Raw genomic sequence first — 16,603 nt, forward strand, 5'->3', positions numbered from 1 at the left:
ACAAGGAGACGTTATACTGTATGGGGGCAGCCACAAGGAGACGTTATACTGTATGGGGGCAGCCACAAGGAGACGTTATACTGTATGGGGGCAGCCACAAGGAGACGTTATACTGTATGGGGGCAGCCACAAGGAGACTGTATGGGGGCCACAAGGGGACGTTATACTGTATGGGGGCCACAAGGAGACGTTATACTGTATGGGGGCAGCCACAAGGAGACGTTATACTGTATGGGAACAGCCACAAGGAGACGTTATACTGTATGGGGGCAGCCACAAGGAGACGTTATACTGTATGGGGACAGCCACAAGGAGACTGTATGGGGGCCACAAGGAGACGTTATACTGTATGGGGGCAGCCACAAGGAGACGTTATACTGTATGGAGGCAGCCACAAGGAGACGTTATACTGTATGGGGACAGCCACAAGGAGACTGTATGGGGGCCACAAGGAGACATTATACTGTATGGGAGCAGCCACAAGGAGACGTTATACTGTATGGGGGGCCACAAAGAGACATTATACTGTATGGAGGCAGCCACAAGGAGATGTTATACTGTATGGGGGCAGCCACAAGGAGACGTTATACTGTATGGGGGTAGCCACAAGGAGACTGTATGGGGGGCACAAGGAGACGTTATACTGTATGGGGGCAGCCACAAGGAGACGTTATACTGTATGGGGGCAGCCACAAGGAGATGTTATACTGTATGGGGACAGCCACAAGGAGACATACTGTATGGGGGCAGCCACAAGCAGACGTTATACTGTATGGGGGCAGCCACAAGCAGACGTTATACTGTATGGGGGCAGCCACAAGGAGACGTTATACTGTATGGGGACAGCCACAAGGAGACGTTATACTGTATGGGGGCAGCCACAAGGAGACGTTATACTGTATGGGGGCAGCCACAAGGAGACGTTATACTGTATGGGGGCAGCCACAAGGAGACGTTATACTGTATGGGGGCAGCCACAAGGAGACGTTATACTGTATGGGGGCAGCCACAAGGAGACGTTATACTGTATGGGGGCAGCCACAAGGAGACGTTATACTGTATGGGGGCAGCCAGAAGGAGACGTTATACTGTATGGGGGCAGCCACAAGGAGACGTTATACTGTATGGGGGCAGCCACAAGGAGACGTTATACTGTATGGGAACAGCCACAAGGAGACGTTATACTGTATGGGGGCAGCCACAAGGAGACGTTATTCTGTATGGGGGCAGCCACAAGGAGACTGTATGGGGGCCACAAGGAGACGTTATACTGTATGGGGGCAGCCACAAGGAGACATTATACTGTATGGGGGCCACAAGGAGACGTTATACTGTATGGGGGCAGCCACAAGGAGACGTTATACTGTATGGAGGCAGCCACAAGGAGACGTTATACTGTATGGAGGCAGCCACAAGGAGACGTTATACTGTATGGGGACAGCCACAAGGAGACGTTATACTGTATGGGGACAGCCACAAGGAGACTGTATGGGGGCCACAAGGAGACGTTATACTGTATGGGGGCAGCCACAAGGAGACATTATACTGTATGGGGGCCACAAGGAGACGTTATACTGTATGGGGGCAGCCACAAGGAGACGTTATACTGTATGGAGGCAGCCACAAGGAGACGTTATACTGTATGGGGACAGCCACAAGGAGACTGTATGGGGGCCACAAGGAGACATTATACTGTATGGGAGCAGCCACAAGGAGACGTTATACTGTATGGGGGGCCACAAAGAGACATTATACTGTATGGGGGCAGCCACAAGGAGACGTTATACTGTATTGGGGTAGCCACAAGGAGACTGTATGGGGGCCACAAGGAGACGTTATACTGTATGGGGGCAGCCCCAAGGAGACGTTATACTGTATGGGGGCAGCCCCAAGGAGACGTTATACTGTATGGGGGCAGCCCCAAGGAGACGTTATACTGTATGGGGGCAGCCACAAGGAGACGTTATACTGTATGGGGGCAGCCACAAGGAGACGTTATTCTGTATGGGGACAGCTTCAAGAAGACTGTATGGGGGCCACAAGGAGACGTTATACTGTATGGGGGCAGCCACAAGGAGACATTATACTGTATGGGGGCCACAAGGAGACGTTATACTGTATGGGGGCAGCCACAAGGAGACGTTATACTGTATGGAGGCAGCCACAAGGAGACGTTATACTGTATGGGGACAGCCACAAGGAGACGTTATACTGTATGGGGACAGCCACAAGGAGACTGTATGGGGGCCACAAGGAGACATTATACTGTATGGGAGCATCCACAAGGAGACGTTCTACTGTATGGGGGGCCACATAGAGACATTATACTGTATGGAGGCAGCCACAAGGAGATGTTATACTGTATGGGGGCAGCCACAAGGAGACGTTATACTGTATGGGGGTAGCCACAAGGAGACTGTATGGGGGCCACAAGGAGACGTTATACTGTATGGGGGCAGCCACAAGGAGACGTTATACTGTATGGGGGCAGCCACAAGGAGACGTTATACTGTATGGGGGCAGCCACAAGGAGACGTTATACTGTATGGGGGCAGCCACAAGGAGACGGTATACTGTATGGGGGCAGCCACAAGGAGACGTTATACTGTATGGGGGCAGCCACAAGGAGACGTTATACTGTATGGGGGCAGCCACAAGGAGACGTTATACTGTATGGGGGCAGCCACAAGGAGACGTTATACTGTATGGGGGCAGCCACAAGGAGACGTTATACTGTATGGGGGCAGCCACAAGGAGACGTTATACTGTATGGGGGCAGCCACAAGGAGACGTTATACTGTATGGGGGCAGCCACAAGGAGACGTTATACTGTATGGGGGCAGCCACAAGGAGACGTTATACTGTATGGGGGCAGCCACAAGGAGACGTTATACTGTATGGGGGCAGCCACAAGGAGACGTTATACTGTATGGGGGCAGCCACAAGGAGACGTTATACTGTATGGGGGCAGCCACAAGGAGACGTTATACTGTATGGGGGCAGCCACAAGGAGACGTTATACTGTATGGGGGCAGCCACAAGGAGACGTTATACTGTATGGGGGCAGCCACAAGGAGACGTTATACTGTATGGGGGCAGCCACAAGGAGACTGTATGGGGGCCACAAGGAGACGTTATACTGTATGGGGGCAGCCACAAGGAGACGTTATACTGTATGGGGACAGCCACAAGGAGACGTTATACTGTATGGGGGCAGCCACAAGGAGACGTTATACTGTATGGGGGCAGCCACAAGGAGACGTTATACTGTATGGGGGCAGCCACAAGGAGACGTTATACTGTATGGGGGCAGCCACAAGGAGACGTTATACTGTATGGGGGCAGCCACAAGGAGACGTTATACTGTATGGGGGCAGCCAGAAGGAGACGTTATACTGTATGGGGGCAGCCAGAAGGAGACGTTATACTGTATGGGGGCAGCCACAAGGAGACGTTATACTGTATGGGGGCAGCCACAAGGAGACGTTATTCTGTATGGGGACAGCCACAAGGAGACTGTATGGGGGCCACAAGGAGACGTTATACTGTATGGGGGCAGCCACAAGGAGACATTATACTGTATGGGGGCCACAAGGAGACGTTATACTGTATGGGGGCAGCCACAAGGAGACGTTATACTGTATGGAGGCAGCCACAAGGAGACGTTATTCTGTATGGGGACAGCCACAAGGAGATTGTATGGGGGCCACAAGGAGACGTTATACTGTATGGGGGCAGCCACAAGGAGACATTATACTGTATGGGGGCCACAAGGAGACGTTATACTGTATGGGGGCAGCCACAAGGAGACGTTATACTGTATGGAGGCAGCCACAAGGAGACGTTATACTGTATGGGGACAGCCACAAGGAGACGTTATACTGTATGGGGACAGCCACAAGGAGACTGTATGGGGGCCACAAGGAGACGTTATACTGTATGGGGGCAGCCACAAGGAGACATTATACTGTATGGGGGCCACAAGGAGACGTTATACTGTATGGGGGCAGCCACAAGGAGACGTTATACTGTATGGAGGCAGCCACAAGGAGACGTTATACTGTATGGGGACAGCCACAAGGAGACGTTATACTGTATGGGGACAGCCACAAGGAGACTGTATGGGGGCCACAAGGAGACATTATACTGTATGGGGGCAGCCACAAGGAGACATTATACTGTATGGGGGCCACAAGCAGACGTTATACTGTATGGGGGCAGCCACAAGGAGACGTTATACTGTATGGGGACAGCCACAAGGAGACGTTATACTGTATGGGGGCAGCCACAAGGAGACGTTATACTGTATGGGGGCAGCCACAAGGAGACGTTATACTGTATGGGGGCAGCCACAAGGAGACGTTATACTGTATGGGGGCAGCCACAAGGAGACGTTATACTGTATGGGGGCAGCCACAAGGAGACGTTATACTGTATGGGGGCAGCCACAAGGAGACGTTATACTGTATGGGGGCAGCCACAAGGAGACGTTATACTGTATGGGGGCAGCCACAAGGAGACGTTATACTGTATGGGGGCAGCCACAAGGAGACGTTATACTGTATGGGGGCAGCCACAAGGAGACGTTATACTGTATGGGGGCAGCCACAAGGAGACGTTATACTGTATGGGGGCAGCCACAAGGAGACGTTATACTGTATGGGGGCAGCCACAAGGAGACGTTATACTGTATGGGGGCAGCCACAAGGAGACGTTATACTGTATGGGGGCAGCCACAAGGAGACGTTATACTGTATGGGGGCAGCCACAAGGAGACGTTATACTGTATGGGGGCAGGACAACAATTTTTGAAGCCCCTCCTCAGTATAATAGTCTTGTGGCCACCATACAGTAATGTATATTTCTTCTTGCCCTAATGCCTGCTTTTAGAGATCAATGTGCAGCTTGCAGGCAGGAAGGACCAGGGCCATAGAAGACAGACACAACACCTTTATTTCTTTCTATCTGTGACCACTTGGGCTGGTTATAATCTTCTAACTAAGCTTTATACACTTACTAGGGTCGGTTCCTATAACTTTTAAAACTACTGGCAGGCGAACTCTGTTTGAGGAGGCCGGAGGGTGTCTGGACTCTGGAGAGGCTTTTCCCGCGGCTGGCTTGCTCCTGTGCTCCGATTCGGAGATCAGATGTCTGTGGGTGGAGTCATCGGGAACATGGGGGGAGGAGCCGGGGACGGTGGCGGCCGCTGCGGAAAGTGTGAATAAGAGCAGCCGCGGGAAAAGTCTCGTTCCAGACAACCTCCTAACACCACAGGCAGAACTGGTCCCGTCGGATGGCTGTGGGCGGAGTCTTAAACATGCGAGGAGCCGGGGATAGCGGAGGCCGCTGGTAATCAGGGCGAGGGGCGGAGACTGGGAGCAAGAAGAAGCTGTTTTTGCTGTGCGAGATGCAGGGGCAGACCGTGGACGGACACAGACACATTTAGAAGCGGCGCACAGGTATCGGCAGTGGTATCGGGGACATTTGCACGAGTACAAGTACTCGTGCAAATGTCTGGTATCGATACCGATACTGGTATCGGTATCGGGACATCCCTACTGTGTATACATGCAGCTGCTATTTTTTATCTATGTATTTTTCTAATATGTACTAAATAAAATATTTTGGGGATTTCTGATATGCTGTGTATTGTGAGTTGGTGTGGTGGAGCTTATTTGGCTAGGCACAGCATTTATGTTTGTTTGAGCTATTCCTATTTGACATAATACAAGTTGTATAACTTATCATTTGATTATTTATTGCTTGTAACCTGTTTATACTGAAACCGTTTTACTGCTTTAGCTAACAAATGTGCTGATTGTTTGCTTGTGTTTCCATCTTTTTTTAGTGTGAACTTGTTAAAAAGTAATGACGAAGGAAAGGAAGCTGATCCGGAGATAATCCCTGAAGATAGCTGCCTAGTGACTTTGAGGTTTGTTTGATCAGTGAATCCACATATTACAGAATAATGACTCTTTTACTGCCCTTAAATATGTATTAAAGGGCAGAGGGTGAATATCTAGTTCCAGATTAGAAAAAAAGTAGTTACATATGTCCCATGCCACTGTAAAAACCATGCACGTTAACTCGATCCGAGCGCATGTTTACAGGGATATTGAGAGAGATAGCTGTGGGTACTTGTGGTAGTCAGGTCTTCTCCCTGTGCAGGTTGCCCACACCATCTTTGCATGTAAAATATGTACTGTGTAGTGGTCTGTCTTTACTGAATGTGAAGGTTCCCACTGTAAGTCTACATTAAAGGGCATCTGTCATCAGATCTGTACCTATGACGCTGGCTGACCTGTTACATGTGCACTTGGAAGCTGAGGGGTCTGTGTTGGTCTCATATTCACATGTGCCCGCATTGCTAAGAAAATTGATGATTTAATATAAGCAAATGAGTATCTAGGAGCAATAGGGGCGTTACACCTAGCAGCTCAGTTTTCTCTGCAACTGCTGCGCCCTCTGCACTTTGATTGACAGCTCCAGGCATGATGATGTTCTCACTGCCTGACCCTGTCTATAAAAGTGGAGAGGGTGCGGCAGTTACAGAAAGAACAGAGCCTCTAGGTGTAACGGCAACGCCCCTGTTGCTCCTAGAGGATCATTTGCATATATTAAAACATCATATTTCTCAGCAATGCGGGCACATATGAACATGCGACCAACACAGATGCCTTCAGCTGCCAAGCGAACATGTAAGAGGTCAGCCAGCTACATAGGTACAGATCTGCTGACAGATGCTCTTTAAGGTGGTTTTGAAGAAAAACAGCAGCTTTTGATGTAGTTTTTTTTAAGGCAAAGCCAGGTAGATCTGGCAAGAAGGAAGCATATAGGCCTCTTTCACACGAGTGTGTCCGGATTAGGTCCGGATGCGTCCTGGTGCTTTACGGCAAACCCGCGCGAGTAGGTACGCAATTGCAGTCAGTTTTGACTGCGATTGCGTTCCGTTGTTTAGTTTTTATCGTGCGGGTGCATTGTGTATTGCACGCGCGTGATAAAAAACTGAATGTGGTACCCAGACCCGAACTTCTTCACAGAAGTTCAGGTTTGGGTTCAGGGTTGTGTAGATTGTATTATTTCCCCTTATAACATGGTTATAAGGGAAAATAATAGCATTCTGAATACAGAATGCATAGTAAAATAGCGCTGGAGGGGTTAATTTTTTTTATTTATAATTTAACGGTTGCTAGGAGACGATCGGGATGGGGACCCGATCATTATTATTTTCCCTTATAACATGGTTATAAGGGAAAATAATAGAATTCTGAATACAGAATGCATAGTACAATAGGGCTGGAGGGGTTAAAAATAATTTAACTCCCCTTAATCCACTTGTTCGCGCAGCCGGCATCTCTTCTGTCTTCATCTGTGAGGAAAAGAACCATTGATGATGTCACTACGCTCATCACATGGTCAGTCACATGATCCATCACCATGGTGATGGATCATGTGATGAGCGTAGTGACGTCATCAAAGGTCCTTTTCCTGACAGATGAAGACAGAAGAGATGCCGGCTGAGCAAACAAGTGGATTAAGGTGAGTTAAATTATAAAAAAAAAAAAAACCTCCAGCCCTATTTTACTAAGCATTCTGTATTCAGAATTCTATTATTTTCCCTTATAACCATGTTATAAGGGAAAATAATAATGATCGGGGTCCCCATCCCGATAGTCTCCTAGCAACCGTGCGTGAAAATCGCACCGCATCCGCACTTGCTTGCAGTTGCTTGCGATTTTCACGCAACCCCATTCATTTCTATGGGGCCTGCGTTACGTGAAAAACGCACAAAGAGGAGCATGCTGCGATTTTCACGCAACGCACAAGTGATGCGTGAAAATCACTGCTCGTGTGCACAGCCCCATAGAAATAATTGGGTCCGGATTCAGTGCGGGTGCAATGCGTTCACCTCACGCATTGCACCCGCGCGAAAATCTCGCCCGTGTGAAAGGGGCCATATGGGCAATTCCACATGGAATGGAATTTCCATAGCATTTCCATATTCTTCCGTCTGCCCTTCAGTCTCCAAAAACTGTAGCATTTTTCCATGTGTGTGAAATAGGATTTTGTTACGGCACCGCTAAAAATATTTATATTCATGAACTCCCTTTTTCATTTTAAACCCTTTACGCCTTTACATAAATACTCAAAGGTTCCCGTGTCCCTTTGACAAGTCTCATGAAAGACTTATTGTTATGGTGGCCAAATATTTCTTCATGGCTGCATTAAAGAGAACAGCAGGACCCAAAGTCTAAAGGCTTATAAAATGTAGTATCATTTAGATTAATGTTTTCAATAGGGATCGACCGATATAGATTTTTTAGGGCCGATACCGATAATCTGTGAACTTTCAGGCCAATAGCCGATAATTTATACCGATATTCTGTGAATTTTCATTTTTGAAAAAAAATGTAAAATCCTACACAAATCTTCTGAAAATGAATGTTTATTGTTAACGTGTAGTTTTTTTTTGTTGTTGTAAATCTTTATTTTTCATTTATAATTAATATTTTGGTGTGTTTTTTTTACTAACTATTAGCCTCCTTAGGAGCTGGAACCCTTGTCCTATTCACCCTGATAGATCTCTACCAGGGTGAATAGGACTTCACACTGTCCCTGCTGCACTGTGCTTTGTGCACACAGCAGCAAGGGAGCTGACTATGGCAGCCAGGGCTTTAGTAGCGTCCTGGCTGCCATGGTAACTGATCGGAGCCCCAGGATTACACTGCTGGGGCTCTGATCAGAACTGCCAGTGAGAAGGAGGGGAGAGGGGACCCTGTGGCCACTGCCACCAATGATTAATACTTGGGTTGGGGGGGGGGGGGGGCGCACTGCGCCACCAATGATTAATACTGGGGTTTGGGGGGGTGCACTGCGCCACCAAAGAAGATAACTCATTAATTCATATACAGGAGGCGGGAGCTGGCTGCAGAATCACATAGCCGGCTCTCGACCTCTATGAGCGGTAGCTGCGATCCGCGGCAGTTAACACCTCAGGTGCGGCACCGGAGGGGTTAACTACCGCAGATCGCAGCTACTTGTCATAGAGGTCGGGATCCGGCTATGTGATTCTGCAGCCAGCTCCCGCCTCCTGTATATGAATTAATGAGAGAGTTATCTTCATTGTTGGCGCAGCGGCCACAGCCCCTCCCCTCCTCTTGTCCTCCCTCCTCTCATTGGTGGCAGCGGCAGCAGCATCACAGGGGGAGGGAGACACTGCTTCCTTCTCCCCTGTGCTGCGGAGGGAACATGGAGAGCGCTGAGAGCAGCGCGATCCTTGTTCCCCATATGTTATCGGAATATCAGCAAAATAGATGCCGATAACGTTCAAAAAATCCTGGGTATCGGCCGATAATATCGGTAAAACCGTTAATCGGTCGATCCCTAGTTTTCAACTTTACGCTATCTTATAAAGAATATGTATAGAGCTTTTGTTTGTATCTTTTATTAATCTGATTTCTACATGAAATGGGAATTAATTCCTACCTTAGGGCTCATGCACACGACCGTATGTATTTTGCGGTCCCCAAAAAATGGATCCTCAAAAAATACGGATGACTTCTGTGTGCATTCCTTATTTTGTGGAACTGAACAGCTGGCCCATAATAGAACAGTACAATCCTTGTCCGTAATGCGGACAATAATAGGACATGTTTTATATTTTTGCGGAATGGAAACACGGACATACGGAAACGGAATGCACACAGAGTAACTTCTGTTTTTTTTGCGGACTCATTGAAATGAATGGTTCTGTATCTGGTCCGCAAAAAACCCTAAACGGACACAGAAAGAAAGTACGTTCATGTGCATGAGGCCTTAAAGTGGGTTTCCACGAGTCCACCATGATAGCACGAGTGAAGGATATCCTCTTGACCTCTGTAGAGACAAAAAGCCAGAGAGGTTAAAAGACCCACCCAGTGTTCTCCAACAACTACATTGGATATAGATACAACGGAGAACCAAATACATAGCATTACATCATGAGTATGCTCACAGAAATAGGTAAGAGGTGTAGTAAGGGTGCTGTCATGATGGATATGGGAAAATGAAATTACAGTTTGAAACTAATTCTCATTTTCCAAATTGTCCAAACATGACAGCGGGGCTAGAGCATTACCAGATAATACAAGTTAGGGAGGGACCACTGCCTGAAGGACTTAGCGTCCAGTCTGTAGTGTTTGATATAAGTATGAATATTAGTCCATGTTACAGCCTTGCAGATTTGTTTGGCTAAAGCCTCAGCTATTTCTGCCCACTAAGAGGAAACTGTAATGGAGAGGACTCCTATCTGCTTCAGAATCCTGACCCTTTGCTGGTTTACTGCAGGGTTGAAAGTTAAAAAATTACGTTACATAATCTGAATTTGTGCATTTTGAGCTGTCTAGCCATGTCAGTACTAATGATTCTCTTTAAAGGGGTTTTCCAGGAGTAGAATATTGATGCCCTAATGTCAGGATAGGTCATAAATATCTGATCTTGGAGGTCTGACTCCTGGCAGCTGTGTGAGGAGGCTCCGGCACTGAACTCTGCAGCCTCCTCACCACTTACAAAGCACAGTACCATATATTGTATCACATCTGCGCTGGGAATTGAAGCCCAGATCCATTCAATTGAATGGTACTGAGTAGTGTTGAGCGAACTTCTGTTTTAAGTTTGGCGTCTAAAGTTCGGCTTCCGGTTAGCGGAGAATCCCGATATGGATTCCGAATTCCGTTGTGGTCCGTGGTAGCGGAATCAATAATGGCCGATTATTGATTCCGCTACCACGGACCACAACGGAATTCGGAATCCATATCGGGATTCTCCTCTAACCGGAAGCCGAACTTTAGACGCCGAACTTAAAACAGAAGTTCGCTCAACACTAGTACTGAGCTGCACATAGACCATGGGACCAATTAACGTGATGACATTGGTCTAGAAATCGGCTTCAGAGCTCACCAGATTGGTGGCAGTGCTGGGAGTCGGACCACCACAGATCAGATATTGATGACCTATCCTCAATGAACACTTACCTCTAGGTTACAGCCTTATCTTGAGGGATGGTATTGGACAAGTGCCTGGTTTCCTATGTAGATGACTATTAGAATTGAGGCCGGAATATTTCATCTTGTTTCTCACAGTCTGAGAGTGTTTTTTTTTACAAACTCCAGGTTTCTTCACACCTACTTGCAGATAGGCTTTCATGAGTCTTTTATTGAGGAGAGGCTTCTTTCTGGCCACTTTGCCATAAATCCCAGATTGGTAGAATGCTGCAGTGATGATTGACCTTCTGGAAGTTTCTCCCATTTGCACACAGGATCTCTGGACCACAGCCAGAATTACCATTGGGTGCTTGCTCATCTCTCTTATCACAGCCCTTTTCCCCTAAATAATTAGTTTGGTGGGCGGCCAGCTCTAGAAAGAGTCCTGGTCATTCCAAACTTCTTGCATTTAAGAATTATGGAGGCCATTGTGCTCTTAAGAACTGTCAATGCAGCAGAATTTTTTTGTAGGATTCTTCAAACCTGTGTCTACACAAATTCCTGTATCTGAGCTCTACAGGCAGTTCTTTCCGCCTCATGTCTTGGTTTTTGCTCTGATATGCATTGTTGCGGTACTTTCACACTAGCGTTTTTCTTTTACGGTATTGAGTTTCGTCCTAGTGGCTTTATACCGGAAAAAAACTGATCAGTTTTATCCTAATGTATTCTGAATGGAGATCATTCTGTTCAGTATGCGTCAGTATGCATCAGTTCAGTCCCTCTTACGTTTTTTGACTGGAGAAAATACTGCAGCATGCTGTATTTTTCTCTCCGGCCAAAAATCCTGAACACTTACCGGAATGAATTTCCATCGAAATGTATTAGTGCTGGATCCGGCATTAAAATTGCCGCATTGACGGATCCGTTCTTCCGGTCCACGCATGCGCAGACCTTTAAATCTGTGAAAAAAATATTTCAATGCATTTGTCAGACGGATCCGCATCCAGATCCGTCTGACAAATGTTATCTGTTTGTGTCCGGATTGCCGGATCCGGCAGGCAGTTACGGCGACGGAACTGCCTGCCGGAATCCTCTGCCGCAAGTGTGAAAGTACCCTTAGCTGTGAGACCTAATATAGACAGGAGTGTGTCTTTTCAAATCATGTCCAATCAACTGAATTTACCACGCATAGACTTGAGTCAAGGTGTAGAAACATCTCAAAGATGAGCAAGAGAAATGGGAGGCCACTGAGGTAAATTTCAAGTATCATAGCAAAGGGTCTGAATTCTTGTGTTTGCAAATTTATTAAAAAGAAAAACCTGAAATTTTGCAGGGACATTTCTAACATTTGGTTTTTACCTTCTCATTATACGGTATTGAATCCTGGGGAAAAACTAGATTTTTTTTATTTTATTTTAGCACAAGGCCGCAACATAACAAAATGTAAAAAAAGTAAACGGGTCTAAAGACTTTCCGAATGCATTGTATGTCCCTTGCGTTTGCAAAATATGGCATCTTATTAATGGCACCATACTCTCTAATGATAAATGTTTGCAAAAACTACAGCTTGCATTTGATTTTTTTTGTTGTCCCTCTAGTATTCGAAACAAAATCAATGAAAGACGTAAGGAATTGCTGGTTGATCGAGCATTCCGTCAGGAGACCTTCCATTATGAAATGGTAAGTACAGTACTCCAGTGGATTGTGAACATCACTAGTTTGTAAGGAAACTATCATAAGAACAATTAGCATTTTTACTGTCATATATATTATAGAGTATTATGGTTGCATGCTTGCTTGTTTGCTTTTCCTTAAAAAAACAACAACCTGCTATTAGAATTGGTTATATGAACTGTGCCTTAGGGCTCTTTCACACCTGCGTTCTTTTCTTCCGGCATAGAGTTCCGTCGTCGGGGCTCTATGCCGGAAGAATCCTGATCAGTTTCATCCTAATGCATTCTGAATGGAGAGAAATCCGTTCAGGATGTCTTCAGTTCCGTAACGTAAAGTTTTTTGGCCGGAGAAAATACCACAGCATGCTGCGCTTTTTGCTCCGGCCTAAAATCCGGAACACTTGCCGCAAGGCCGGATCCGGAATTAATGCCCATTGAAAGGCATTAATCCGGATCCGGCCTTAAGCTAAACGTCGTTTCGGCGCATTACCGGATCCGACGTTTAGCTTTTTCTGAATGGTTACCATGTCTGCCGGGACGCTAAAGTCCTGGCAGCCATGGTAAAGTGTAGCGGGGAGCGGGGGAGCAGCATACTTACCGTCCGTACGGCTCCCGGGGCGCTCCAGAGTGACGTCAGGGCGCCCCAAGCGCATGGGTGACGTGATCACATGGATCACGTCATCCATGCGCATGGGGCGCTCTGACGTCATTCTGGAGCGCCCCGGGAGCCGCACGGACTGTAAGTATACCGCTCCCCCGCTCCCCACTACTACTATGGCAACCAGGACCTTAATAGCGTCCTGGCTGCCATAGTAACACTGAACGCAATTTGAAGACGGATCCGTCTTCAAATGCTTTCAGTACACTTGCGTTTTTCCGGATCCGGCGTGTAATTCCAGCAAGTGGAGTACACGCCGGATCCGGACAACCCAAGTGTGAAAGAGGCCTTAAAGAGAACCTGTAGCCTCTCCTGATATGTCTGTTTTATCACCTACTTGCACCCCCCATGTAATAATAATTTTGGAGCATCCGTTCTTATGTCGTGCCATTCCTTTATTATTCCTGCTAGAAGGTATGCATGAGTTGCAAGCAGTTTGTAATAAAGGTCCAGATGGGTGTTATCAGTTGGGTGTGTGCCTTTGGATAGATTGGATAGTGTCAGACTGTGCAGGGACACACTCCCAACTGGTAACGCCCGTCTGGACCTTTATTGCAAACTTCTGGTTATCCATTCAGAACTTCTAGCCGTAATAATAAAGACATGACACAACATAGAGTCATAAGAATAGATGCTCCACAATTGTTATTTACATGGGTAGTGCAAGTAGTTACTAAACCAACATGTCAGGGGAGGTTACAGGTTCTTATTCAAGAAGTTGCCCAGCATTTGAACTTTATTTTATTTTATATAACTGTGCCTATTAGCATGTTGTACCTAATGAAAAAAAAAGAATTTGCCATCTCTCCCCTGCTCTGTTCCTGCTCTCTTGCTCCATTCATCATTCGTCCGGTCTATAGCCTGTAACTTCTAGATGGATGGAGTCATGTGCACAATGCCTGTGATCTGTTCCCAATTGGCACCAAAAAATAAAAAAATTTAGTGTAATATATAAGAAATACAATGATAACAGCAGTATAATCTGTCTAATGATCTTTTCCATATTTCTAGGAGTCCCGTGGTTTAGGAACAAGACCAGATGATCCTTCCGATATGGTTGATGAGGGAGAACTTGTGCTAACGCTGAACATTTTTTATCCGGTTATTTTTCAGAAGGTTTGCATTTGCTAAGCTTTGTAAACTAGCTATCTTACTTGTGATGCATTCGCTCAGCGATCACCTGGCTCCTGCTGACCAGATCCTATGATCTACTACTGGTGCTCAACCATTTTGTCACTTATGTTGACTTCTGTGGATACATCACCTTTATAACCCAGAGCTGCAGGCTAAAATAAAATAACTCCGGCACCTTTGGAATAAGGCTACTTTCAGACTCGCGTTTTGGCTTTCTGTTTGTGAGATCTGTCATGGGCTCTCAGAAGCGGTCCAAAATGGATCAGTTTTGCCCTAATGCATTCTGAATGGAAAAGGATCCGCTCAGAATGCATCAGTTTGCCTCCGTTCAGTCACCATTGTGCTCTGAAGGCAGACACCAAAACACTGCCTACACAATGTACGTCAACGGGGACGGATCCGTTTTCTCTGACACAATAGAAAACAGATCCGTCCACCACTGACTTTCAGTGGAGTTCATGACGGATCCGTCTTGGCTGTGTTACAGATAATACAAACGGATCCGTTCATGACGGATGGATGCAGTATTTTAGCAGATCCATGATCCACCCAAAACGGAAAGTAGCCTAAAATGAGTCCTGAGCCATGCCCTAACACTTTAATAGCTTCCTTGTCTTCACATTTCTAGTTGATGGGTTGTGCATTACACTGTGTTATGCTGGTTTAGGTGCTAGCTTACTTTGACATCAGAACTACATTTAAAGGGACACTTTCATAGTGTGCTGTAGGTGCCAAGTAACTGGGCAAGAATTCTGAGCTGTCACTTTGTAGTTGCATGAAAAGTATAATATAAATGTGCTCCAAAACTGTAAACTTATGTTTTACATTTTATCGTCTTTTTTTTTTTTCAGCACAAGATGTACAAGCCCTATGAGACAGTTCTTGTGCTAGGTAGCCAGAGGCTGACAGATCTTCGAGACGCCATTAAGTGTGTCAGTGACTTACAGATTGGAGGAGAATTCAGCCACAATCCAGACCTGGCACCTGAAAATATTTGCAAGGTACAAATACTGGCATATTTTTGCAGTATTGCTCAGCTATGTAATTTTATATTTGAAGAATATTTGCCCGCTTCAGTCCATAAGTTCTGATCTATAGCTGTCTTCCTTATTTGGACTCAAAAACGTCCTGGTGATTGTGGAGGCACAGCCGTTGTGGCCATATGATCCTCTCCATGAGAAGGGGGGCTCCGGTGTTTAGAAAAAAAAAATTCTACAAATAAGTACATAAAACTGACAAATAAAAAAAGTTATCAAAATAGCAAATCTTGATAAGCCCCCAGCTGGCATAAATGCAGTGATAAATCTCCCCATACAGCTCAAAAGTCTTCTACTTCCGTTCACCTAGTACATAATAAAACTGTCTGCCTACAGCCACCACTAGGTGGTGCTCACTGCATACGAATTGTTATAGCTACCATTCAACTGAACGACAGGTGTAAAAATCACTTTTCACTAAAGAGGCAGCTTCAGGAAAATAATGTGGATTTATGCCAGGAAAGAAGCGAAGGAATTCAGTGCCGAGCCTTCCCTCACCCCAGTACTAGTGGTGTGGTCTACCTCCCTTCCAATAAAGTTTATTAGATATTGTATGATGAAAAACAATTTATAGTTGAAATGTGCAGAGCTCCTCTCACCATTTTCAGATATTTACTGTTTTGTTGCTGAGAACCTATCCTGATCAGTTTATGTATTTCAACTGTTCTAACTAGTTTAATCTTTATTTCAGGATCTCTTTAAATCTGCTTTCTTCTATTTTGAAGGCATTTTTTACAATGATATGAGATATCCAGAATGTAGAGATATAAGCAGGTAAATTATTATATATTAATCATTTGTAATATTTAATTATATAATATATATATATGTAGATATATATATATATATATATATATATACAGTACAGACCAAAAGTTTGGACACACCTTATTCAAAGAGTTTTCTTTATTTTCATGACTATGAAGGCATCAAAACTATGAATTGACACATGTGGAATTATATACATAACAAACAACTGTGAAACAACTGAAAATATGTCATATTCTAGGTTCTTCAAAGTAGCCACCTTTTGCTTTGATTACTGCTTTGCACACTCTTGGCATTCTCTTGATGAGCTTCAAGAGGTAGTCCCCTGAAATGGTCTTCCAACAGTCTTGAAGGAGTTCCCAGAGATGCTTA

At 45.7% G+C, this 16,603-nt stretch overlaps 1 protein-coding gene across 2 annotated transcripts in view; it reads left to right on the plus strand.

The window, feature by feature from the left end:
* SNAPC3 (small nuclear RNA activating complex polypeptide 3) overlaps positions 1-16,603 on the plus strand; it is a 148,563-nt gene that overhangs the window by 102,798 nt on the left and 29,162 nt on the right. For both annotated transcript variants that reach the window (XM_040417170.1, XM_040417169.1), the window contains 5 exons: positions 5,849-5,932; positions 12,560-12,641; positions 14,304-14,408; positions 15,278-15,427; positions 16,155-16,237. In XM_040417170.1, the coding sequence (XP_040273104.1) occupies positions 5,849-5,932; positions 12,560-12,641; positions 14,304-14,408; positions 15,278-15,427; positions 16,155-16,237 (504 nt within the window). The remainder of the gene's footprint in view (positions 1-5,848; positions 5,933-12,559; positions 12,642-14,303; positions 14,409-15,277; positions 15,428-16,154; positions 16,238-16,603) is intronic.

This window comes from Bufo bufo, chromosome 2 (genome assembly GCF_905171765.1).
Source record: "Bufo bufo chromosome 2, aBufBuf1.1, whole genome shotgun sequence".
Lineage (NCBI taxonomy): Eukaryota > Metazoa > Chordata > Amphibia > Anura > Bufonidae > Bufo > Bufo bufo.